This window comes from Aplidium turbinatum, chromosome 2 (assembly GCF_918807975.1).
Source record: "Aplidium turbinatum chromosome 2, kaAplTurb1.1, whole genome shotgun sequence".
In the NCBI taxonomy this organism is placed as follows: Eukaryota; Metazoa; Chordata; class Ascidiacea; order Aplousobranchia; family Polyclinidae; genus Aplidium; species Aplidium turbinatum.
Window position 1 is genome coordinate 3,190,122 of NC_137473.1, and position 23,953 is coordinate 3,214,074.

The following is a 23,953-nucleotide window of genomic DNA, read 5'->3' on the forward strand; positions in this document are numbered from 1 at the left end:
AGACTGTAGAGGCTTTTGACACAGGGCCGGTTACCGAGATTGGACAGAGTGAAGTTTTCCGATTGTTGAAACAAAATGAATTGACTTGACTTGTTGCCAGGGAATTATTCTATTCACTAAATGCAGCTGAATGGACAGCAGTCCTCAACGTTACTCAAGCGCACACCCCGAGAGTCGAACGAGCGCCGCGTGATCTTGAGGCCACTGAGCTAGTGCATAACCACTTCACCTTGTTTATAGGAATATTAATAGCCTATATCACACACAATACTTCACAAAATATCACAAATCAAATATAAATGTGAACCAAATAATTGACGTAATAGAACGTAAATCTGTTTCTATGGGCCTATAACTTTTCGCGACCTACCATGTTATTTTGCTTTGGATTTCCACTTTCTGCAATATTTATTACTTACGAGTTACGGCGCATCCTGGCTCATTACTAGGTAGTAAAGTAACCTGGGTGACAAAAAAGAATGGATCGCCTCCCGCCCAAGAAGCTCAAACGTCGTCCAGAAATTTAAGCTATAATGGAAATTTAAGTCCAGAAAATTATGGCTATGCTGTTTCAAATCAAATCATCCGTGAACGTAAAAACAATCATCGTGTTACAACCGGAAAAGCAGCTTAGCCGTGCAATAGCACTGGGGTTGAAAAACTTTTTTGCCTGATTAATTCAATCTGCATATTGCAAATGTTTCAAAAGTATGGATTAAGAGGAAGCCAGGAAAAGTACCGTATAATTTATGTTGCATAATTATTGTTTCCAATTAAAATAAAATAATCAAAAAACACTCTGGAAAAGGCAAATAAAAATTATTCGTTTTTTACCTCACAGAAATATGCTGACATGGGACACCGATAAATCACTTTCCTACCAAGTTTAGAATTCTCATTTAGTTACCGGCATTTGCGGAAGTACAATAATTCCCGTCTATTCTTCTCCGTTAGCTCAGTGGTTACGCGCCCGACTCAAGATCACGCGGCGCTGGTTCGACTCTCGAGGTATGCGCTTGAGCAACACATTTCAGAACTGCTCTCCATTCAGCGGCACCTAGTGAATGGAATAATTCCCCGGCAACAACACTTCAACAATCGCAAAGCTTCCCTCTGCCAATCTCGGTAACCGGTCCTGCGTGAAAAACCTCTACAAGTATGCGAAACTACCAGGAATAACTAATCAAGGCTTTGTCAGTCCGAGGATAAAGATTCAAAAACCAACCAACTAAGCGCACTGCAAAATGGAAGTATCAGCAAAGCAATTTCATTGAAGACAATGGTACTATGACGTCACTACCTGCCCCTAATGAGATGTAAGAAAAAAGTGTGTAGGTTTCCAAATTACAACTTTATTGCACACCGAATTATTGTCCATAGTTACTACACAAAAACGACAAAACAAACAAACCAGGCAGTTTGGTGAATTAATGATCAACATAAAGAGCCTGCTGATAATGTTTGAAGTGGTTTGATCACATACTTTGGAAAGATTGATGACGTAGTTTATTGGGATATCAAACGTTAAACAGTCAATTCAGATCAATGGTGGAATAGTTCTACTTGTGAGAATAGATGAAATGCTTGAACTGACGAATAGCTTTAGAACTCTAGCTTTAGAAGTAGCCTTAGAACTATTAGCCTTTGAACTATACTATTACCATTAGTCTCACTCTGTTTTTATTATCATTAGTCTTAAAACTCCTGTCAAATCGCCGTATTTCAAATGTGCCATTCGCAGCTTACTCGTTAACAATTCTTCTCAACAACATTATCTGTTAACTGAGTTGTTGTGATTATTCTTGAATTGTTTGTTTTTGCCTTTTTACATGTATGGTAATTAATATGGACTTATTGGTCTGATGCAAATAAAAAAAAAATCCTAATTAGCCTTAAAACTTCTTAAAATCCTTGAGCTAACGCAACACTCTTTGCTCAAAATGAAAGTCTAAAGCAGTATGGCAAACAGGTTGTTACTGAAAGCAAAAGTATATTTTCTGTGGACACTCTGAAACATTGGGCCCAGGCCGATCCTACCTTGCTTCCTCTTCTTGTTACAGCTCTGGCTACAGCCCTTTAACCCAAAACGTCTGAGAAACATTTGCAGCGAACACCCTTTCAATGCTTTTATTCTGAACTAATCTGAGAAAATATAAAGTTTTTAACTCGCCTCTCCTTGCAAATCCTAAAAGTGTCTGTAATAAAATATATCGCTCATGGACGCAAAGACAAAGTTTTCTTGGTTACGTTTCCATACAAGTCACGTTTCAAACGTAAAAAGTCAAAAATCGTTTTAACCATTTTGTGACACAACTATGATGCAATTGTGACACAATTATGATGCAATCGTGATACAATCATAACGCAATTGCAATCCAATAATAAAATTCTTACAATAAATTATGAAAAACAAAGGAAATTTGACTGAATCGATCAACTGTAACATTTATAGGATGGCGACATAAAGTCTTCGTGGATCAATTCAAATTTATTCAAAACACGCTTTTCGTTCAAACTTCTTGAAACTATGCATAGCAAACGTAATATTACCTCATTGAATCAGCAAAGCTTGTGGCCTGTCTTTAAAAATAGACAAATTCTTAATAAATATTCTTTTCAAAAATACACTTGTTTGCTTTTACATCTTACACGTAAAACGATGTGTTTCATTTTGTGCGACATGTGTTCTCCATTCGTTAGGTTGGTTGTAAGCAATGACTCAGTTTGAGAAGAAGCTTGCCTCATGCAGTTTTATTAACTTATAGGCTAAGTAAAATGATAATTTAACTTTTCTTTTCAATCTCTTTTATTGCACTTTTAAAATTTCCTGATATAAAGATGTCATGAAAACCAAAAGCACTGGCGACATTTTTTGTGTTTTTTTTATGCTGAATTTTTGTTTTTAATTCAAACAACTTTAATTTTATAGCTTTCCTTGGTTTATTGCATTCAATCCTTCGAATGAAGTTGTAAGGTTGCCATTGACTTTAATAAGAACATTTTCAGACTGTTTAGGGTTTACGAAAGTAAATTTGCAGTTTCAAATCGTGCTCCTCAGCTTTATTTTATTCACTATTCTTACAATTCTGAACATTGCTAATGCAACGTAAAAAAATTGCTGATGCTATTTACGAAGTTACAAATTTACCAAACTTATTTTTGCAAACTTTATAAATTGAAAGGTTCAAATTATCTTGTCCAACATTTATGTTGTTTTCCATATTAGGCTAAGCATAGAGAGTCATAATACATCTGGTTACATAAACAAATTACGTTTACAATTCATCGAAAATTGCAATGATCTCGAACAGCCAAAATGTAATTTGCGTTTTAATATCAAGAATTTTGTCACCAGGTTTAAATTGCTCGTATTCTCGCTCTAGCTTCCTTCTTCGTTCATGATCGCATAGTGTTTCCCGGAACGCTTCTTCCTGCACTTTTGAATCACCATCATCAAGATCAAGACACAAAGGAGGACAAGAACCACGATAGACCCATAGAAGAGGATGGAGGACTCTTTCACTACTTCCCTGGATTCAGGGAGGACCTGCTGGTCTGTTTGTTCTGGGTTGATCACATCTTTTTGCTCTTCTGAATTATAGATAATTTCTTTCTTCGGTGTTACAGGCGTAGTGGTAGTGGTTGTGGTTCTAGGGCTAACAGCCAACTGATCGGGTACGATTTCATCATTTTCTTTTGGTACGTTTTTCTTAGGAACGGACTCGTCTGGAACTGGATCATTGAGAATTGGATTATTGCGAGAAAGCACATCTTCTGAAAATATAATAATCGTCAACATGAAAGAACAATGTTACCCGAAACTGGAAGTTCTCAACCTTTGTCTGGTTAATTGTCCATTAGTTATACATTAAAACAATCATTCCGAGCTACCATTAAGATTAAGCTGACACTAAATAAAGTGGTATTATATTGAAAAACTCGATAAAAATAGTACGGTATTTCAAAGGATAGATACAGTATAAGGAAAAAGTTGCTTGACGTCATGCAATAGAATCAAACCATAACCAGCACTTCAATTATTCACAATTTGTCGAAAGCGAGAGTGATAGAGTGTATCAGGTACAAAACGACGTTTTAACTTTTGATGCCCTAATTAGAAAAAATTGCTATGCATTTGTAGAACGCTGCAAAAGATCTATTAACCCACTTTTGCGCTATATTGTGTCTTCTGATTACTATTTCAATTTTACAATGCTTAATATTACCCCATGGTTATTTAGTTTGTAAATTTAACAGCGTAAAACACCTTTGTTTGCACATGTGCTGTAAGTAACATGGAACATCAGTAAAGATTACAAAACAACATCAGATTCAACAAAGTAAGTTACATTCATTGTTACAGTCATGTTTGATATTGAGGCATCATCTTTTCGTTTGCGTGTTGTGCATTTATTATCAATTCAATAGTTTCCCGTTCTAATTCACCATTGCATCGGTAAACGAAACCAGCGCTGCCCTGTACTTTTGAATCTTTGCAGTGACAATAATTAAAAAAAGTTTTGTCCTGCTGTTATTCTGAAATATTGATAATTATCAATATTACTTAATATTATTATTAATATATACTGTAATAATTAATATAATATATAATAATAATAATAAATGATATTAATATCGATTATAATCGAAAGTAATTTTGTGGACTTGAATTCCTTAACCGGTTGTTTATATCAAGAACATAGAGCAGACAGTTTTAAGGTCAAGTTCATGCCAAGTTTTATTTATGTCGGTTTGCATTTACATCGGCCCCGATAAAACTGCAGCATGTTGTATTGTTTTAGGTTTTTTTTTATTGAAATATTTCCTAAAATGCACTGACTGCAAACAAGAGAGTTATTACTATTCATACACACAAATAGTGATAGCTTTTTTTATATAAATTTACTATATCATGTTAAACGACACTTTCAGTCGTATCAATGATGAATTACGGGAGTACCACATCATTGGTAGCCTATTTGGTGTTTTCTTTTTGAGTTGGAAATATTGATTTGTTTTGGAATGTGTCTGGGAATTTTTGATTGCATAATGCATATGCCCTGAACAATTCAACCCTAAAGAATCCAACAGTTCAAAGCTCGATACTTTTTGGCGACGACAATAGAAGTAGGCTTCTTTCCAGTTGGATGCTTTGTTTCCAGATCAGTTTCTTATTTTCTTTATGGTCACAACTCATGTGTTTGGTGCTATTGTGTGCAGTGATGTTCGCCCTTCGTTTCCGAAGATGGCCAATGAGGTATCTTTAAATCGTTTTCTTTGACCACCCACATGGCGTCTGCCGTTAGTCAATTCTCTGTAGAGCAGTTTTTTGAGCTTTGTGCAGTAACCACTTTAATGTAGGACAGTTTTCCGCGCAAACCAACTGCCCCCATTGCGCGCGAAGCACCGGTTAAGGAAAAGTGGGACAATTTTCCTTATGAACCACCTGATTGCAGTCATTAAGATCTTTCTAGCACTCAGTTTAGTTACAGAAAAAAAAGTAATGGCAGAGGGTGGAAATCGAACCCATGCCATCGAAATGACTACATCCAGTGGCGCGGGAACTATTTTTCTCTACGGGGAGGGGGGGGCTGAAGCTGCCGTAGTGTTGTCAGCTTCTGGGGGGGCTTTGCCCTGGGATCCTAACACCCAGACTCCCCTTATGTGGGAGAACATTTAAAACTGGTAGTAAGCGTTCGGTCTCCTCATGATTGTGTCAAAAACGACGCCAAAACACACACATTGTAAATTGTAACAATGAAGAATGGCAGCAATAAAGCAGCTGTTTAGGAAATTAAAACGAAAACGAACAAATTAGAAAGGGATGTGAAAACGACAGTTTGTGGAAATGAGTTCTCACACGCTTTCGAAGATTGCTTTTCGCTCAAGTGGTTTCTTTATGAACAGTGTCATGAACTCTTTGACATCGACAGTGTCCAAAATGTTTTGGTGGACACTGGACATGCATCAAAGCAAGATGAGTAAGTCTTTTTGTGTCATCGAGCTTCTCAACCACGTTTTCAGGCGTCTTAGAGCAGAAAAAGAACGTTCTGATGATGCAGCTGAAACCGGGAGACAAAGGCAGAGCTCCACGGATTTTCGCGTTTCTTTGAAAAGATCTAGTGTTTGAGGGTTTAGTTGCGATAGTATCTCAGCAACCTTTTGAACGGAGTTTGCGGTTTTTCCACGTATGCAACATCGCTGAGCAAGGTAAGTTCCGTTTTTAGACGATCTTTTTTGATGGTATCGGGTAAGCTGATCTCAGTATCAGATCTTTCCTCACAGTTTGCACAGCTCAGAAGGGCTTTCTCTCTGTTGGCTACTATAAGCAGATCAGCCTGGTGCGATCAATCTCAGCTTGAACCACATCAAGGGCTTCGATGTATTGCCGTTTCCACGCTCCTTCTCCCGCAGACGACAAAGCATCCGATTCCTCTGTGTTTCGAAATCTTGCTGGAGTTTTGCTCACTCGGGGATCCTTTGGCGTCTTTTGTAGGTTATTGGCAGATGAAAAGACGTTCGCTGCTTCCATAAGCTTGGAAACGGATTCATCTCTTCTGAGAATTTTGATCTGTCCGCGGAGAATGGTGATGTATTCCAAAGCTGAAGAAGCAGAGATCTTCTTGTTTTGGAGCTGTCTTGCGACGACTTCTGCAGGCTGAAAAACTTCACCGCTGCAGGTAACCGCTAAATAAAGCCGTATCGTGCGTGCTTGTTTGACAAGCCGAATATGTTTGCACGTGCGTCTCCTCTCATTGCACTATCTTCTGTCATGTCGATCAGACATCGCAACAAGGTAGGGTAGCACCTAACAACACGAGCGAGGGCAGAAGCACGAACGCACCAACGAGTATAGGACACAAACCCAACAAATTGCATGCAACTTCATCGTAACCAAAAAGCGACATGAATAAAGATTTACGTTTATACGATTCACGAATTACAACTGCAACACTTTGAACAACATCTGTGTTATGTAGCCTACCTTAAATTGTCTGAATTTTCTAGGGTAGGGGCTGTTATCGAAAATTCCAGGGGGGCTAAATTAGTTTTAAAGGGGGCTGCAGCTCCTTGAGCACCCCTACTTCCCGCGCCCCTGACTACATCCTTTGCTCTAACCCACTAGACAACGCTGCTGACGGCGATACCTTCACTTAATTTACTTTTAACAAAAATGTTTCGACAACAATGCTCACAATAAAAAAATATTTTAAAACAGCAAAAAATATTTTTTTGTTATTGCAGTGTTTACGTTCACATAAAGCTTATGAATCTATTTTAAAAAGTTACGAAACAATCTGGAATCATCTTTTCACAGTGAAACATAAAAAAACGTATGCAATGGTTAAAAAACTTGTATACGGATAGTCTTCAAAAGCTTTATCAGAATCAACATAAAAATGTGACTAATCGTGTCATATATTGTGTATAAACCAGGGCTGTGGAGTCGGAGTCGTGGTGGGTAGGGATTTTGTTGTGTCGGGATTGAAGTAATAGGCCAGTTATAAACTAAAGAATCGAAGTCGTTTACTTGGCCGATGTCACAGTCCTAGTTTAAACACCTCTTGTGGTTTACCTGAGCAAGAAAGTCCATCTGCCTGGATCGAATATCCCTCTAGACAAGTGCAGAAGAAACCCATTTTCGCTTTATACACGCAACCGTGCTCACAATTCTGCAATGTTACGGCATAACAAGTAACAAAAAGAAATGACTCTGAAACTGTTAAATAAACTAAACTGCTTTAAACTTTGTAAATCAAATTGAAAGTTTAAAAATGTACGCAAAGCTTCTTAAAACGTCAAAAATATCACACAGCGACGACTTCAGCAATCTCACCAAATCACACTTGGCAGTGACATGCAGTGTTGTCCAGGTATTTTGCATCATCATTCCAGGTTCTTCCATTGGTACGCTACGCCGCTTTCTGCCATTTACGACGCAGACCTGTGATAATAAAACCAGTTGACAAGATTATTTTTTTGAAATCAGCGCCTCAGTTCAACCTTTGTTGTGTATCCACTTCTTTGTTTTGAGTTAAGCAGCAGTGATTTTTCTTTAATTCTTGTTTTAATCAAAAGATGAAACTGTTTTCAATAAGTTAGAAATTATATGCAATTACCTATGGCACAATTGTGTATCTATTGCATGTTAAAATAATGTGGAAAGGCAACTGTAATTATATGAACTGCATTGTGACCCAACCAAGTAGGCTAGTTGCTTTTCCTCTCCGACAACTCAGTTGGTTAGCGCGTGACTTTGTGAACAAATAAGCTTCAAGATCAAGCATCGCCGGTTCGATTCTCGGGTTGTGCACTTGAGCAACACAGCAACAAAATTCTTGAGCAATACAAAACCAACCAACCCAAAAACTACTTTGCCTGAGAAACAGCTTTCACAAGCAAATTAAATACAAAAACTTGTCTCTTTTTACTTCTACTTTTCAGCACCGTGACCTTGTGATGAAAGCGCCTGCACATTTGAATGAACACATGTTCGACGCCGATTGTATCTTGAAAAGACACTTAATAACACGATAAAATGAAAGTGGTTGACCAAATGACTTGATAAGTCTTTGCTGCTCCCAAATGTCTGACGTATACAGCAGTAGCATTGGCAGGGGAGTCCAGGGGGGACATTTGGACCAGGGTTCAGGATAATCTTAGGATCCGTAACCTTCCAAAGGGGTTTGAAAACTTGAAAAACTCCCGAGTATTTTTGAAGAAGTTTTTTCTTAGAATTGTCTTGATTTGAGGCCAGAGAATCTCATTGGTACGTGCTCAAATTATTTACTATGCGACCTTGGTCGTATAGTATCTGTATGTTGTCGCAATGGTTGCAAAATAAAATGATTGTTATTTTTTCAGTTTGCAAAAGCATTTGACCAAATGTAAAAACCCTATGACCAAATAACATCCATTCTCGTCCACCCCGTTAGCTCAGTGGTTACGCGTCCGGCTCAAGATCACCCTGCGCTGGTTCGACTCTCGAGGTGTGCGCTTGAGCAACGCATTTCAGGACTACTTTCCATTCAGCGGTACCTAATGAATGGAATAATTCCCTGGCAACAACACTTCAACAATCAGAAAATTTCACTCTGCCAATCTCGGTAACCGGCCTTGCGTCGAGAGCCTCTACAAATGCGAAACTACCAGGAATAATCTATCAAGACTTTATCAGTCCGAGGATAAAGATTTAAAAACCAAACCATTCTTATGATTTTTGGTGCCAGCATATCGTTTTTAGAGGATGCTACGTCATACCACGCAAAATAAAAATTCTCGAATGTTTCTCGGCTCATTAAGTTGTTGAAATAGTTTAAAAAAGCAAGGAACTCACCTCATCATTCGGACAGGTCAAAAATGTACTATCGCAAATTGAAGATGCGCATTCGATGATGAAAAACTGCTCAGATGCTCTTATTATTTCCCCCATTTCCGCAAAGAAAAAGTCAACAGGAAAGTCAATCCCTATTCTTTGGCTGTCGATTCTGGTGACGTTAACACCGTTGATGTTTTCAGTCGGACAACCCGATTCAACAATGAGTATTGATGCTCCTAATGGGTTGATAATGCTGCAGTTGTCAACCTGAGAAACATAGAACGACATCAGCTGATCAAGTCTATGCGTCATAGATGACGTAAGTCACCACGTCATCAATGATGCTTTTCCAGAAGTGACCACTGGCTATATCTGACCAGTTTAGAAAGTGTAAATAGCAATAAATAAATTGTTGTTTATAGAACGGAACCTACAAAAGAAGCATATCACCACAAATAGGAAGGTAGCCTACGAGTTGGAAGTTTTTGTCACTTACGAACAAATTATAGATTTGTTTGAACATATGACCAGCATTTCGCCTACGTCGCAAATTAACATCAACTTTAAAATTGTACTATAGGTTCTTAGGAAAATATTTTAGCTCACTACTCAGCAAGTCAAATCATCAAAGTTTAACTGCTCAACAAAATGGCTTCCTTTTTAGATGCATTCTTTCTTTCGCCATTATGCAGCTTCTCATTCTTCGATTATTATACATACAGTGCATCAAGCAAAATGACCGCGATAGTGAAGGCTTATTTTTTGGTTATTGATCTCGGAAAACTTCTAGGTTTATTTTTGTACGTATTTTAATTAATATATAAGAACACCCCATTTTGATCATTATCACATCCTCTACGTCTGAATCTTAGCCTGGATCATTATTTGACAAGCAGTAAATGGATAGATAAAGCAGTTTCTTAAATGTTTAGATTACCGTATATCATGTTTTTGTTGTTAGACTGTAAGTTTTTCTAATATTCCTTATATAATGTAAAAAGATTTTTCCTTTATGACTTTATGAGGGCTACATGCATTGCCGCAAATGTTTGCTATTTTGTTTTTGTTTTTATTATGTTAAATGTTGTGGTGTTGCCCAGCTATGTTTGGTTATCACTAAAACACACCAAAAGACACGAGTGAACTTTAGCACCTTCAAATAGTCATCAAAGTGACTACCTTAGGCATCTCCATTCATGACGGAAGAAAATATTAAAGCCCTCAGATGATTTTAAGAGTAAATTTTGAGCTGATTGCGTTATAGGTGAAATATCAGGCAATCAGGGTAGTACGTTATAACGTCATAATGTTTTGTTTCATTTTGATTGTTTTTATTTGATTTTTATTGATTGACTGACTTTTAGTTTTTCAAACTTGTGCTGCCTTCATGTTTATTGTTGAGCAGGGGCCACGAGTTTTGAGTGTTACTTCACTGGAGCCAGGAGCTATAAAAGGTTAAGGACCACTGATTTAGAGTATTAACGAATAGCGGCTGCTGTCAAGCATGAGAGACCAGCAGCCTCCAGTTCAATTTGAAGATAGCTGGTTGACATGGGCTGTGTAGCCTATAGGCTTATAAGTTGCCATGTGTCATATTTTCTGTGTCCAACATAATTACACATATTTATATAACTTCCAAGCTGCATCTTTACCGTTTTTCAAACAACCTTGGTGTCTTGTTACCAACAATTGTAACAATAACGTTCAATAAACAATTTTACCAATAATAACATAATAACGGTGTCCAACGTTTTTTTCGTAAACAGTTGTTCGTAAAACAATTGTTCGTAAACAATTGTTCGTAAAATTAATTCTTCGTAAAACAATTCTTCCTAAAGCATTTTTTTGTGCATGCAGTTGAAATTTGATGTATACGAAGAAATGCTTTAAGAAAAATTGTTTTACGGATTTCATTTTACAAACAACAGTTTACGAACAATTGTTTTACGAACAACTGTTTACGAACAATTGTTTTACGAACAATTGATTACGAACAATTTAGGCTACCTATAACCCATAATAACAATAATAACATAATAGGGGAGAACCTCCATCAATGGGACAAATTTTGCGTTTTGCTAATTTTTTTAAATTTTGTAACAAAATGTAGTGCTTTTTTTTTACAACACTAATGCCAATGCATTTTTTTTTTCAAATAACACTTGGTTTAATTTCATTATCTCCAGTGGTTTAGAAATAACGCGCAGTTTTTTAAGGTTACTCAAAACGTCCCATTGTTGAATCTGGCTCCACCATTGGGACAGGCAATTTCTAACAATGGGACACAATTTATTATCTGTGTAAATGCACATTATAAACTTGATATTCACTTTGTTATTGATTTTATTTACTATAGTGCATTATTAAAGTTTTTTAAATTTTTCTCAACTTCATCATTCAAAATCTTTTTGACACCATAATGAGGTTGAAAACTTAGATTGCCTTTAAGATCATTATTTGCTTGGGCTCTTTTGTATGTGTCAACCCAGTTTTTCAATGTTTGGCTTGGTATGTCAAATTCTCTTGCTACAAGTCTATTTTTTCCGGTTTGTATTGCTTTTTCAACAACAGTTTTCATAGTTAAAGGATCTGTGTTTCCCTTTTAAGTTTTACGAATAAGTCGAGTTGATTTACAGTGTCCCATTGATGGGCAAGACCTGCTGTCCCATTGTAAGATGCCATCCGCAAATGCATAAACAATCAGCTAATTTCTTAAAGACTACTTCACTGACAACAACGTTTTGTCTTAAGAACTGCCAGACATATAGACTATGCTACCATGCTTTTTCAACCTGCTTCGCCAAGTATGTACAAAAATATCTTCAAGACAAGTGACCCATCTTATTTACTTTGGGTATCAAAAACCACACTTTCTTTAACAAACCAGCCATGCATGCAAATTGAAGGTTCCCACTGTTGGTACAAGCTATAGACTATATGGCGAATTGAAATTCGTCATATACGTTGTGCTCGCTTGATCAACCAAGCGTGGGAGACCAAGTGTCCCATTGTAGAATCGTCCCAATGATGGAGGTTCTCCCCTAACAATAGCTTGTTATTAAGCAACAATCGTAAGTAACACACTCTTGTGGGTAATTGAGTGGATCATAGCAAAAGCAAAATGGAAAAGAAACACATAACCAAGCTTCACTTCTTAATTTCCGGATTATGCTCAACCGTGCGCGTGTTTGTACACTTTAAGTCGCTGCAACAGATGGGGTGTTTTGACCTGTAGTTTAACATACAGCAGAACAATTAATTATTCCTACATATCAACTGATTGCAGTCACCGTGATCATTCTAGCCCTAAGTCAAAGAGTTGATTCTTGCTTTGAACTTTTTTTGGTAATTTGGATAGAGTAAGGGCAAGGGGGTTGGAATCACACCCATGCTATTCCCAGCCCAAATCATCTAGGTCAGGTTGGCGACGGCGAAACGTTCAATTAATTGACTTTCTAGCGTGCATGAATCGCATGACTGCAATTAACTGATTGAAATCTTGTCTTCTGATAGGTTAATAAATCTCATCTGCTGCAGATTACAGATACGCCAACCGTACAACAGTGGTCAGAGGCAGGTGCCTCCTGTCTTGCAAATATAATATTTTTTGTTTGTCATATTCAGGCTTACACCCGGTGGTTGAAGATTTAGATTAAGTGGACGGGAAGGTAAGGAAGCCAATCTTCATGTCCACCTTCAGGCATGACTTTAAAGAGCGGGGAAACCCAAATTAACTTTGCGAGTTTTTTGTTTCAGCGTGATGTCATTGTGTACAACATGCGTTTTACGTAAAAAAAAATGCAAATTTTGTTGCCCTCGTCTCGCTAAGGCCGCTTTTGTTTGATACCCGTTTGCGAGGTCTCGTTGCGCATCAAGCTGTGATGCTGTTCGCTGTGACGTCACAAGGTACATATAGTTGTGGCCAAAAGTTTAAGACCAGACTTGATTTATGACGATTTTTGCATTATTTCAAAATACTGCATCAGATATAAGATGATGCAACCGAAACAATATCTGATGCAGTATTTTCGTACAGAAAATCGTACACCAGCCTTATTCCTATAACTAACGCAGCGTGGCTATTCTTCCATTTGATTTATAATTATTTAAACTACCATTCAACGTTTTATAGGCAGAGAAAACTTTTTCTCGAACCGTAGAAAATGTAATTATCAGATCACCGCTTCAATGCGTGATAGAAATCTACAGATAAATCTGTATCAGGCATTGCAGAGTGCAAAAAACAGTGTTGCAGAACGCGTTTTCGAATATTAAATTCTCATCAGTGCAACTACGTTTTTATTTCTGAAAATTCCTTGGTTTCATATTATCTGCATTTGATTTATGGTACGCAAGGAACCACATGCCCTTTGGCTACTTTCACCTATAATGTATATGATGTCACTCACAGATAATTCAAAATTTGGGCTCGCTGCCAGATCAAGAGCTGCGAATATTGACTCCCCAACTTGTATACTCGATGCTGTCTCTCCCAGCAGGGTCATGAAAGTGATGTCTGTGTAGAAACGAAAGTCGACACCGAGGGTTTGAGTTGGCATGGTAGTGTTGAAGTCAAAATTTCTGAAAACATACAACACAGCGCAATGTGAAGGTTACATTTCATTTGTGGCATCACAGTAAACTTGACGAAAACCTCTTCTTTGTGATTGTCACGATTTCTTTCTATCTCTTACCAGAAAAGAGACTTGGAAAGGTTCAATGACGTAGTTTAATGGGTTATAACCGAAAAGCAGTCAATTAAATTCACGGATAGTTCTACTGGTGAAATGATGTATGAACACGCTTGAAGGACTCCAACGAATGGTTCACCACTTCCAGCAATTAATCAAAGTAACAGTAACAGTAAACAGCAACAGATTCCAATACTTGCGACTTTTGATCGAGTTTAACGTGATCCACTCACAGCTTCTCATACGATTCTAATTTCAATCAGAAATTATATTAGCATCAACTTTGCTTTACTCGTATTCAATACTTCAACTCTCGATCAACAATAATCTTTGCGTCTATTAACAACTGCTACTACTACAACAATGATCTCTCACAATCAACTCATAATAATCATCAACTCATCATAATAAACAACTCATTATAATGATCGATTACACAAATTACACCACTATTTATAAAAGGTTTGTTCGGTCTTGTAACTTCGAGAAGGTTACGCAATGTTACATCATAGGACTCATGGTTCTGTCAAGTTGCATTAAATCGTAAACAAGCCGAAGTTTCTAGATTGTCAAGTTGGGGAAAACGATTCTAGAAAATACATGCATAATAAAGATTTCGCAATCAGTGATCCATTGGTAAACATCCTTGTGACATCATGACAAACGATATTTGGTGATTGAGAAAACAACAGAATGTTCGAGGTTTCGCATCTTACAGAATGATCTAGAATTACGTTACAACGATATTACAATCAAAGGTTGCTACTGGTCATTGACCGATAATAACACGCCGCTCAAGGATTTCATAATTAAAACAGGGCGTGCGATCAAGATACAAAGCAACCCATTGCGAGGCAATGCACATTGATTGTGACAGTGATTATGAAAATTGAGAATCTGATTGGGTTAGAGATCATTGATCATCTAAACTCTAAAGTTTGGCTGAAAAAGTTTTTTTAGTAACTGACAATAAGATAACCACTTATAACAGTGGTTCTCAACCGGAAAACCTAGAGAGAAATTTTAGGGAAGGAATCTTACAGCAAGAAAGAACCAACTTTACGACCAAAAAGCTAAAAATTTTGACTTAAGTAACGTCCAGCGTTTGCAACTAACAACAATTCGTTTGCAATACAAAAAATTAGAAAATTAAACGTTTAGTAGCCTAAAGACCTTATTTTTTTCTAAATGAAAATGTAGATGCATTAAACAGCATCAGGTCCAGAAGCAGGCCTGTTGATAGGATAAGTTTGGCCAGTTTCCAAAAAAGATTTTCGGAGCCCAAATCAAGACACCAGTAAGAAAACATACTACAGTAGGCCTACATCTAAAATCTAAATAATACGGGATGATTTCATCAAATTCCCGGACCCTTGAGAAAGTTACAGGCCTTTAAATCATTCTGGTCCAGGGTCCAAAATACCTCCATGGACCCCCTGTCAGCACTACTGTTTAGAAGTGATGAACAAGTGACGTAAGTCAGTCGAAAACCGCGAGATATAGGCTGAAGAGTGAAGATGCAGTGTCGTTAAATATCTTGACGTCAATAACAAAGAGAACAACCCGACTAATTAGTCCTACAATACTATCTGGCAGAGGATCTCAAAATCAAAGAAAGGTAAAGACCACATAGCACTCATGGATTGAGTTGGTGGGTGTTTCACCAACAAGCACCTATCTCATTATTACGATCTGTCTACCAACACCCAATAACGATTGAGGAAGGCTAATACTGTAACATGGGCCTACAATCCTACATGTATGCAGTAGCCTATAAGCCAGGGGTTCTTAACGGGGGGTAAATTTACCCCCTGGGGTAGATTTCACCTACCAAGGGGGTGAATTTACTGAATCATAAATTAAAGCAAACTTCATTTCCTCAGTTATTAAAAAACTGCTAGTTTTGCACCTGATTTTGATACAAATTCATGCTTATTTAATGTAACTTTTCGTCTTTTTCTTTTATCTCCCTTCTATGCTCGGTGCTAAGTCTGGCTTTACAATTCTGGTGAAACAACGCGCACCGAACATTATTTCTACTCACTGTGCTCTTCATCGACATGCACTGCCAAGTAAAACCCTTCCAGAATATTTGAAAGCAATATTGAAGCATGTGGTTGAATATGTGAATTTTACCAGGGCACGTGCTCTTAACCATCGTCTTTTCAAAGTGGTTTGTGTTCAGATGGGGTCAGAACACTCTGTCCTCCTTTGTCACACCGAAGTTCGGTGGCTCTCTAGGGGTGTTCCAGACAATTGTTCACCAAATCAAACGTCATATAAAAACCGTTATGGTCTACTTAACCTAGCTGGCATCTTACGTCATGGAAATTGCTAGAAAATGTCCAAATATTGCACCATCGTTCGTAAGACCTGATGAAACATTGCATCACCACCTTTGAACACCTGTTTGAATTGCGTGACAATGTCTTTCATTATTGCGTCACAGTTACTGTTTACGTGAGTTTGAGATATCGCAAATTATTCTAGTCATTCGAAAGGTTGTTGCTTGAAAGTTGGTCGCATATTTAACTGTTTGCTTAGTGCTTGCCAGCTGGACGAAAATTCCGTCTTTTATCTAAGTAGTTTGAATTGTAGCGACAAGTTTTTAGTGGTGTATCGCGTTGCACCCCATTTTCGATAGCCGCGGGCTAATTTTACAGAAATACACTTTTTGAATAGGCGTTTCGAAGGAGTGTTTCTTTTTCGGTCATTACATACAGACGAACGGATCTGGGAATCTTATGTTACAATTTTCCCACGAAGAGATTATGGTTTACCGCTGTGACCAAGGGGTCTTGTTTTGTCTTGAGTTTTCGAACTTCATGGTGAAATCGAGATTTTTCTTCGAGAACGCAAATCCCCGTGGAGTAAGCACTTCAATTGGCGACAACAAATTTATTGGTGCATTGGCATACTTGACAGACATTTTTTCAAGTTTGAACCAGCTCAATATGCAAATGTAAGGAAAAAGTGTTACCATTGTACATAATAAAATTCAGGGCTTCCACACAAAGTTAGATCTGTGGAGTAGAAGAGTTTAAAAAGGAATTTACGCAAATTTTCCAACATTTGATGATTGGAAAGTCAGTAGAGGTCGCAATGAGATTTCTGACCTCGAAGTCGAAATATGCCAGCACCTTGCAGCCTTAAAAAAAGAACTTTCACGGCTACTTCAAAGGTGAAAGTTTTAACAGTACTGCTTTTTAAATAACATCCCTTCGAAGCCAAGTTAGAAAGTATTGCTGACGATGATCTTTGCAAAGATGAATTGATTGATCTTCAGTGTTCAACAACGCTTTGTTCCAAATTCTTATCGTGCCATGGTGACTTTTTCAAGTTTTGGTGTGGATTAGTCGAAGAGTTTCCTATGCTGACTAAGCGTGCATTTGAAGTTATTATACCTTTTCCAACTACTTATCTGTGTGAAGCAGGGTTCTCTTCATTGTTGACTATCAAAACAAAACACCGAGCTCGCTTAGTTCCCAAAGACGACATGCGAGTAGCTCTTTCAACGACTGTTCCAAGAATCTCCAAAATTGTTCGTGGAAAGCAAGCACAAAAGTGTCACTGACTGACTGTTGAAATTGCGTATCAGTTATTAATAAAAGAAAAAAAAAACATTCTTGTGTGCTTTTATCATAGTTATTTAAGACGTTTGAGTAAACATTATTTTTCGCAGGACCCAGTCAAGAACAATCGTGTTTTCGGCAAATAAACAGCTTTTTTTGTATTTGCTTTTATTAAATCCAGACAAAAAAGGATGTTTTGTATTTCTTCGCATGGTTGTTTGTTTGTCGTATCCAGGCTTACACCCGGTGGTTGAAGATTTAGATTAAGTAGACGGGAAGGCAAGGAAGCCAATCTTCGTGTCTACCTTCAGGCATGCCTTTAAGTGTCCTGCCAAAGACACAGCCGCATGCTCTTGAGCGGTGTCGAACCAGCGCCCTTTCGATTGCCGTTCCAGCGCTCTCACCACTCGGCTATGCAGCAGCATGGTTGACTGGACACGATGGCATCACAAGGAGCCACCAAAACGTAGAGGTAAATTTTACTTTTTTCATTCGGCAAGGGGTAAACGAGACAAAAAAGGTTAAGAACTCCTGCTATAAGCGAATGTATTTGCTGTTCTTGTAAAAACTTTAACTACCTGTTTTACCCTAAGTGGAATTCATTGTTGTCCATGGCATCTCCAGATTTTATAGCATCTGTTTGAATAAGAACCTTCTTATGATCTCAATAAGGGTAAAACAGAATAGAATATTTTCGGAACTTTTTTGAAGTGTTTAGTAATAGTTATGATTGTGCGGGCTCGGAATGATTGTAGAGACCCGCAGCGTTTGCAATGGACCCAAAAACCTGAAAAAACTACCTCGTATTCATTGGCTATACTGTGGTATGTTTTTAAGAAGTGTCTTAATTTGGGCTCGAGTATCTAATTGTAGTACCGGGGCCAAATTGTCTTCTCAATGGTCAACGGTCAACTTCTCAAAGCAACAGCAATACTGAAGATGAACTGACGCGGCAACAACAAAACTGAAGATGAATGTCATAATCAGTAGGTATAGCTCACATGGTGAGCTACATTATGTGTCTTGACCAAGCGTACTGTTTTAATTGCAATAATTCTTACGAAATGTTATCGGTTGCTGTCCTATAGTGACTTTTGATTGCGAAATCCTTATTGTCTATAATGCACTTCTAGAAGAATCTGCATACGTGCAACGGTGCAAGACTAGAAGGTTCTTCAACTTAATCGAGCAATTTGTTAGGTAGTAGATTGTTATGACGATTATAAGAGTTATATAGGTGTTGGAATCTATTGCTGTTTATAGTTATTTTGATTATTTGTTTGAAGTGCTGAACCTTTCGTTAAAGTCCTTCAAGAATTTTCATTTATCATCTCACAAATAGAACTAATCGACCATTTAATTGACTGCTTTTCGGTGATATCCCAATAAACTACGTCATTATTCTTTCCAAGTCTCTTTCTTGGTAAGAGATAAAACGAACCGTGACAATGATCTCACAGGGCAAAAAAAAAACTGAAGATGAACTCACAGGGCAACAAAAAAACTGAAGATGAATTCATAGGGCAAAAAAAAAATGAAGATGAACTCACATGGCAAAGAAACTGAACATGAACTCACAAAGCAACAAAAACTGAAGGTGAACTCACAAGGCAACAAAATACTGGAGATGAACTCACGGGGCAACAAAACACTGAAGATGAACTCACAGGGCAACAAAAAAACTGAAGATGAACTCACGGGGCAACAACAAGAATGGCGTTTGAAGAAATGTTATAAGATTCCTCCACTTGGCATCGGAACGTCCACTGGTAGCAAAGATCGAAGATCACAGATAGCCCTGGTGCCGCGATAGGGAAATACTGGACTACGAATGACGTCACAATGTTGTCAGCGATGATCTATGAAAGGATTTCTTTTAAAAACGTCACAAACAACTGTTAGGGCTATCTATTATTTTATCATGGTGACATCCAGACGCATAGCTTAGGCTACTTGCAACACACAACCTTTTAATATCAAGTTTGATTCTTTGGCTGTTTAATTCTCCATACACAAATTATTATTGTCTCCTGTTAATTTGCAAGAAATTCACACAAAGGAACAAATAATCAAAAAAACTATATAGTTTGAAAATGGACTCTTTTTTCTCTGTAGGCTATAGGTTGAATAAAAACTATAAAATCTGAATGCCAGAGTGGTTGATGATGTTTAAATGTCGATTATAGGCTACTGCTAAAGAATTATTTCGAGATTTTGCCACCGAGCTAACGGGACAGACGAGATGAAATGAACGAGGTCAAGGCAAAGATTTTGCATCAATATGAACCTCAAAATGTGGAGAGCAGTCCCGATGTGACTCAATCATTCCTCAAAAATGTTCTTTCAATACTCTGGTCAATCACTTACTGAGACTTCTCCAAAGCAAGTGTCGAAGTTCGAGTCGCTAATCAAGATAGTAAACGCTTGACCATCATCGGTGAGTTTGCAAGCAGGGACTTTTTGTGGGTCGGATTGATTGATGAGGTAGAACGAGTCTCCAACCGTATAAAGGAACGTCGCCAAGAATGTTTTGTCTATGCTGCAAACAAGAAGTATGATTTGACAAAGATAGAAACTAGATCATAAAATAATAGCGGCCGTGTTTGTTATTTTGTGACACCCCAGGAACTGCTTGTTCAGTATTTCCAAACCCCTTCTGGTACAGACTTTACCCTTGAATTGTTACAAATCATCACATTTGTATTGACGTCAACGTTTCAGTTTCAAATGTCATATATTCTCAACCGAGTATAAATACTACTAATACTACAAAAATTGCTTAATGCCAAGCAAAATTTTTAACCTTATGAATTTAGTATTATCAGGCCATATTTGGCGACATTTTGGCCTATCTTTATTCAGCTCACATTTTGGACATGTGTGGTGATGTTTATATTTAAGCATAAGAATGATTTTAATGTGGTAAAGTTTATTTTATAACTTATGTTAATTGGCTGTCTAATGAAATTCTGTCTACCTGACGGACATTCTAACTAATTTGACTATCCATCTCCATTAAAGTATTTCCACAGAATTGTTAGTCGAATTATAATTTTTAGTTATCAGGGGGTGTTCGTATAATATTGTAGGTTTATAACAAAAATGAATTTAGACATCACCGAATAACGAAGCAATAAGAGGTTACGAATTATCACATTTTAAATTGCATACGTTCTAATTCTCTCGTTTCGCAGTTCGTTTCTTCACGTCTCTGCTCACAAAAAGCGAGTGTGGACAGTTTTATTTTCTGTTACCTTTTTTTCTATTTGGACCATTTTAGATGGAAAAATACAAAATCTTTTGGAAATTACGCATTGGTAAAAATGGTTCACTTGTTAGGAAGGAAAACGTATTTGATATGATATTGGATTGCTACACATTGATTGATTACACATGAAACAACTTTCTCACGTTTCTCTTGGCTCAATATATATTCGCTTGCTTCAATTAAACTCGCCTTTCCAATCAATTTCACTTCCGACTGAGGCTGTGTCAGTATTTGTTCTATTAGCTTTTGACAACACGTGTCCACACCGAAATGAATAAACTTGACTTCAACAATGCTCGTCTGCCAACTGTTTAAGTTTAACCGGCCACAACCCTTATGGTAGGAGTCACATCCTTTGATTACAATATAAGGTTTTACTTCAATAAAAGAATACGCATTTAATCTTTCATCTTCGATCAGAGATACTATAAAAAAAAAAAGTAAAGGTGAGTCCCATACTTGATCCAAGCATCGGAGGATGAGAAAATATGGTTCTCATTATACTAAGCCTTCGGCACTAACGAGAGTAGGGTGGCCAGTTCCTTTTTCTCGGCCGTCTTTCCTTCAGCAACTACGCCCACCCAATTTATTCCACCCTGGGTAGAGGTGAGCGGTGTTTGTCAACAACCAGCTTAAGCCGGGAGTCAAACCAGGATTGCATGATTGGAAAGCGAGCGCCTTATTCGCTGCGCCATCCACCGCAAAGCGATACTATAGCTTCCCTTAGATTATGACTAGAGCCCTCATAGTCGCAAAGCCATTCATTTAAAGACCTTTAGCTTCTGCTCTCCAAGATTTGTCATTGTTTAAAAGTTACCAAGGCTGCTAAGTAATAATTTATTGACTAATTTCTAGATGTACTTTATAGCCTACGTAGCAAAATTTCACATGAAAAATATGATAATCATTCAACAATCTCTGGCAAGCAGTTATTAAGCTTAATCAAGCTTTTAATAGTTTGACTGTTGATAGAAGCATTGAGCAACTTTGCAAATGCCATAGCCCACCAAAAATGTCCAATGCTTAGCCATGGCTGCCTAAAGATACGGCCTGATTTGTTATATTTTGCAGAAAAATGTGGCAAATCAGGCCGCATCTGTAGGTGGCCAATGCTTAGCCTATTTTGAAAGTTAAGCGACAAAACGTTTTCGAACGTTTGCTAGGCAGTCCACCATTCGCAATGCATTTTGTTTATAAATAAATAAATATCAACATGATTCTTTGTTTTGCAAACCGGCAATATTGTTTTTTTATAGAAATTAATGAAAATTAAAACGGTAGTTCTGGTAACTCCTGAGCAGTGGTAAATTTAATTTTAGTCTTTCTGGCCGTCACCCTCGTCATGGCACACGTGATGCAACGTCACGCATGCAAAAGCTCCAACTCTGGGCCAACTTTAACTTCGAGATTTCTCGTTTCTACGTAAATCCTTTAGTTTTGATTCATTTTCTTGAAAAGCTTTTTACGTTTCTTTGTAAAATCGAAACAATTTGCTGATATTTGGGCTTAGAAGCGAAGTGTCATGAAGAGTTGCGTTTCAATCAAAAATGAGCAGTTTCAAACAAAACAATTTCACAATGTTCTTTGTTCTCTTCACTGAGTTACCTTATTACTGCGTCGGTTCCGTTGCAAGAGATCGAATAGTTTCCATTAGCCGTCGCTGGCCTAGACACAAGGCTTAGAACAAACCAAAACAACGAAATCCACAACAACTCTTTCATGTCACACTTTCTTGTCATACAACATAAAAAAAATTTAAAACAGTTGCCTGAAGAACACAACTAACATTGTTTTTAAACATATAATATACTTAACAATAAACCTAACTTACAAACTTAAAATAGCCTACTTAAGTTAAATACTTAAGACTAATACTTAATTAACTTAAAAACTTAAAATAAACTTCGCATAAACTTAACTTCACATCTCTTCAAACTTAAAACCGAAGCAGCTGTCTAGAAATTAACAGAGTTATTAAATTATTTTTTATCAATTCTGAAGAATAAGTATCATTTTTTATCTGCAGCATGAGGCAAGAATGACAATGCTGCTCAATTAACGAATGCAAAAACTATCATTACGTTCAAAATGATAAACTGTTTAACTCAAGTTCAAAAATCATTTGTGGCTTGATTCTAGAGTCGTATTCGAGCATCTCTGATGTGACAGTGTTGCCTAACGCTTGCATTGCAGTGCAATGTGTAACTTACTAATTGGTCAATGACATTAAAAGTCTGCTTTATATTTAGGAAGACATTAACCACCGGTACATCCTGTTTTTGATAAGTATGTTTTTATGGAAACTTTGGTAACTATTGGACCTTGACGGGCGAGTCCTGGCCGGTACGCCGGCTCTGGGAACGTATGCGTTTTACAATGTCAGTGCTTTGTTTAATACAAGAATGAAGATTTAGGTTAGGATTGGGGTCACAAGAGTTTAGGTTATTAATGGCTGTCACGAGAGGTACAATAAATTATATCTGACTACAAAACCTGCATCAGTTTTTACACCATCAAAAATTGATTTCGATCAGCTAGTATCTAGATCCTCTTCAGTTAAGCTTAGAAGAATGTTATTTGTTAATACTAATAGAATTATTATTAGGCTATGTTTCTATTTAAAGAAACTTAACTGAAGATGATCTAGCTACTAGCTGATCGAAATCGATTTTTAGCTGTTTATGATTGAACTGACTCGTGTGAGAATAAATTCCTTTGTATTACAAGACATGAACCGAGTCGTTCATATCAAGCATTGTTGTGGGTTTGACACCTGTCAGAAGATAAGTCACTTGTTGATTGAAGGGTAATAATGTTTTAGACCGCTCGAATGGAATATATCAGCGGCCTCCAAATTTCAAATTTGCAATTTTTATTTTGCTGCCGGGCGTAGGAAACATCTACAATATATACAAATCGTCAACTTGGTTACCAGGCCGCTATTTAAAGCTTTGTAGACCAGCAAAGCACTTTAGTGCGGCCAGAAAAAATACATCACGATCAGACGAAAACTTTGCGGCCTTTATTTTTACTCAGTAATAAGCTTTATCTATCTGGCATTGTCCTTTAGTTTGTCAGAACTCACTATTTGGGACAACTTGGC

The 23,953-nt window shown here is 37.4% G+C and overlaps 1 protein-coding gene across 1 annotated transcript; it reads right to left on the reverse strand.

Annotated features, from left to right (window-relative positions):
* Window positions 1–1,365: 1,365 nt before the first annotated feature.
* Window positions 1,366–22,613, reverse strand: LOC145765010 (uncharacterized). The gene is made up of 8 exons (XM_082576742.1): window positions 22,456–22,613; window positions 19,950–20,121; window positions 19,281–19,441; window positions 13,729–13,900; window positions 9,338–9,586; window positions 7,838–7,945; window positions 7,577–7,673; window positions 1,366–3,774 (listed from the first exon to the last, which is right to left on the reverse strand). The coding sequence occupies exons 1-8, from the start codon at window positions 22,587–22,589 to the stop codon at window positions 3,380–3,382; spliced, it is 1,488 nt and encodes a 495-aa protein (XP_082432868.1). The 5' UTR covers window positions 22,590–22,613; the 3' UTR covers window positions 1,366–3,379.
* Between the last annotated feature and the right edge of the window lie 1,340 nt (window positions 22,614–23,953).

Excerpts from the sequence above, each read along its gene's own strand:
- LOC145765010 (XM_082576742.1), bottom strand. The coding sequence starts at position 22,589 with ATGACAAGAAAGTGTGACATGAAAGAGTTGTTGTGGATTTCGTTGTTT. Across the intron at positions 19,442-19,949 it reads CTTGCTTTGGAGAAGTCTCA|ATCATCGCTGACAACATTGT; the intron begins GTAAGTGATTGA and ends ATCCTTTCATAG. Across the intron at positions 3,775-7,576 it reads AGATGGACTTTCTTGCTCAG|AAGATGTGCTTTCTCGCAAT; the intron begins GTAAACCACAAG and ends TTATATTTTCAG.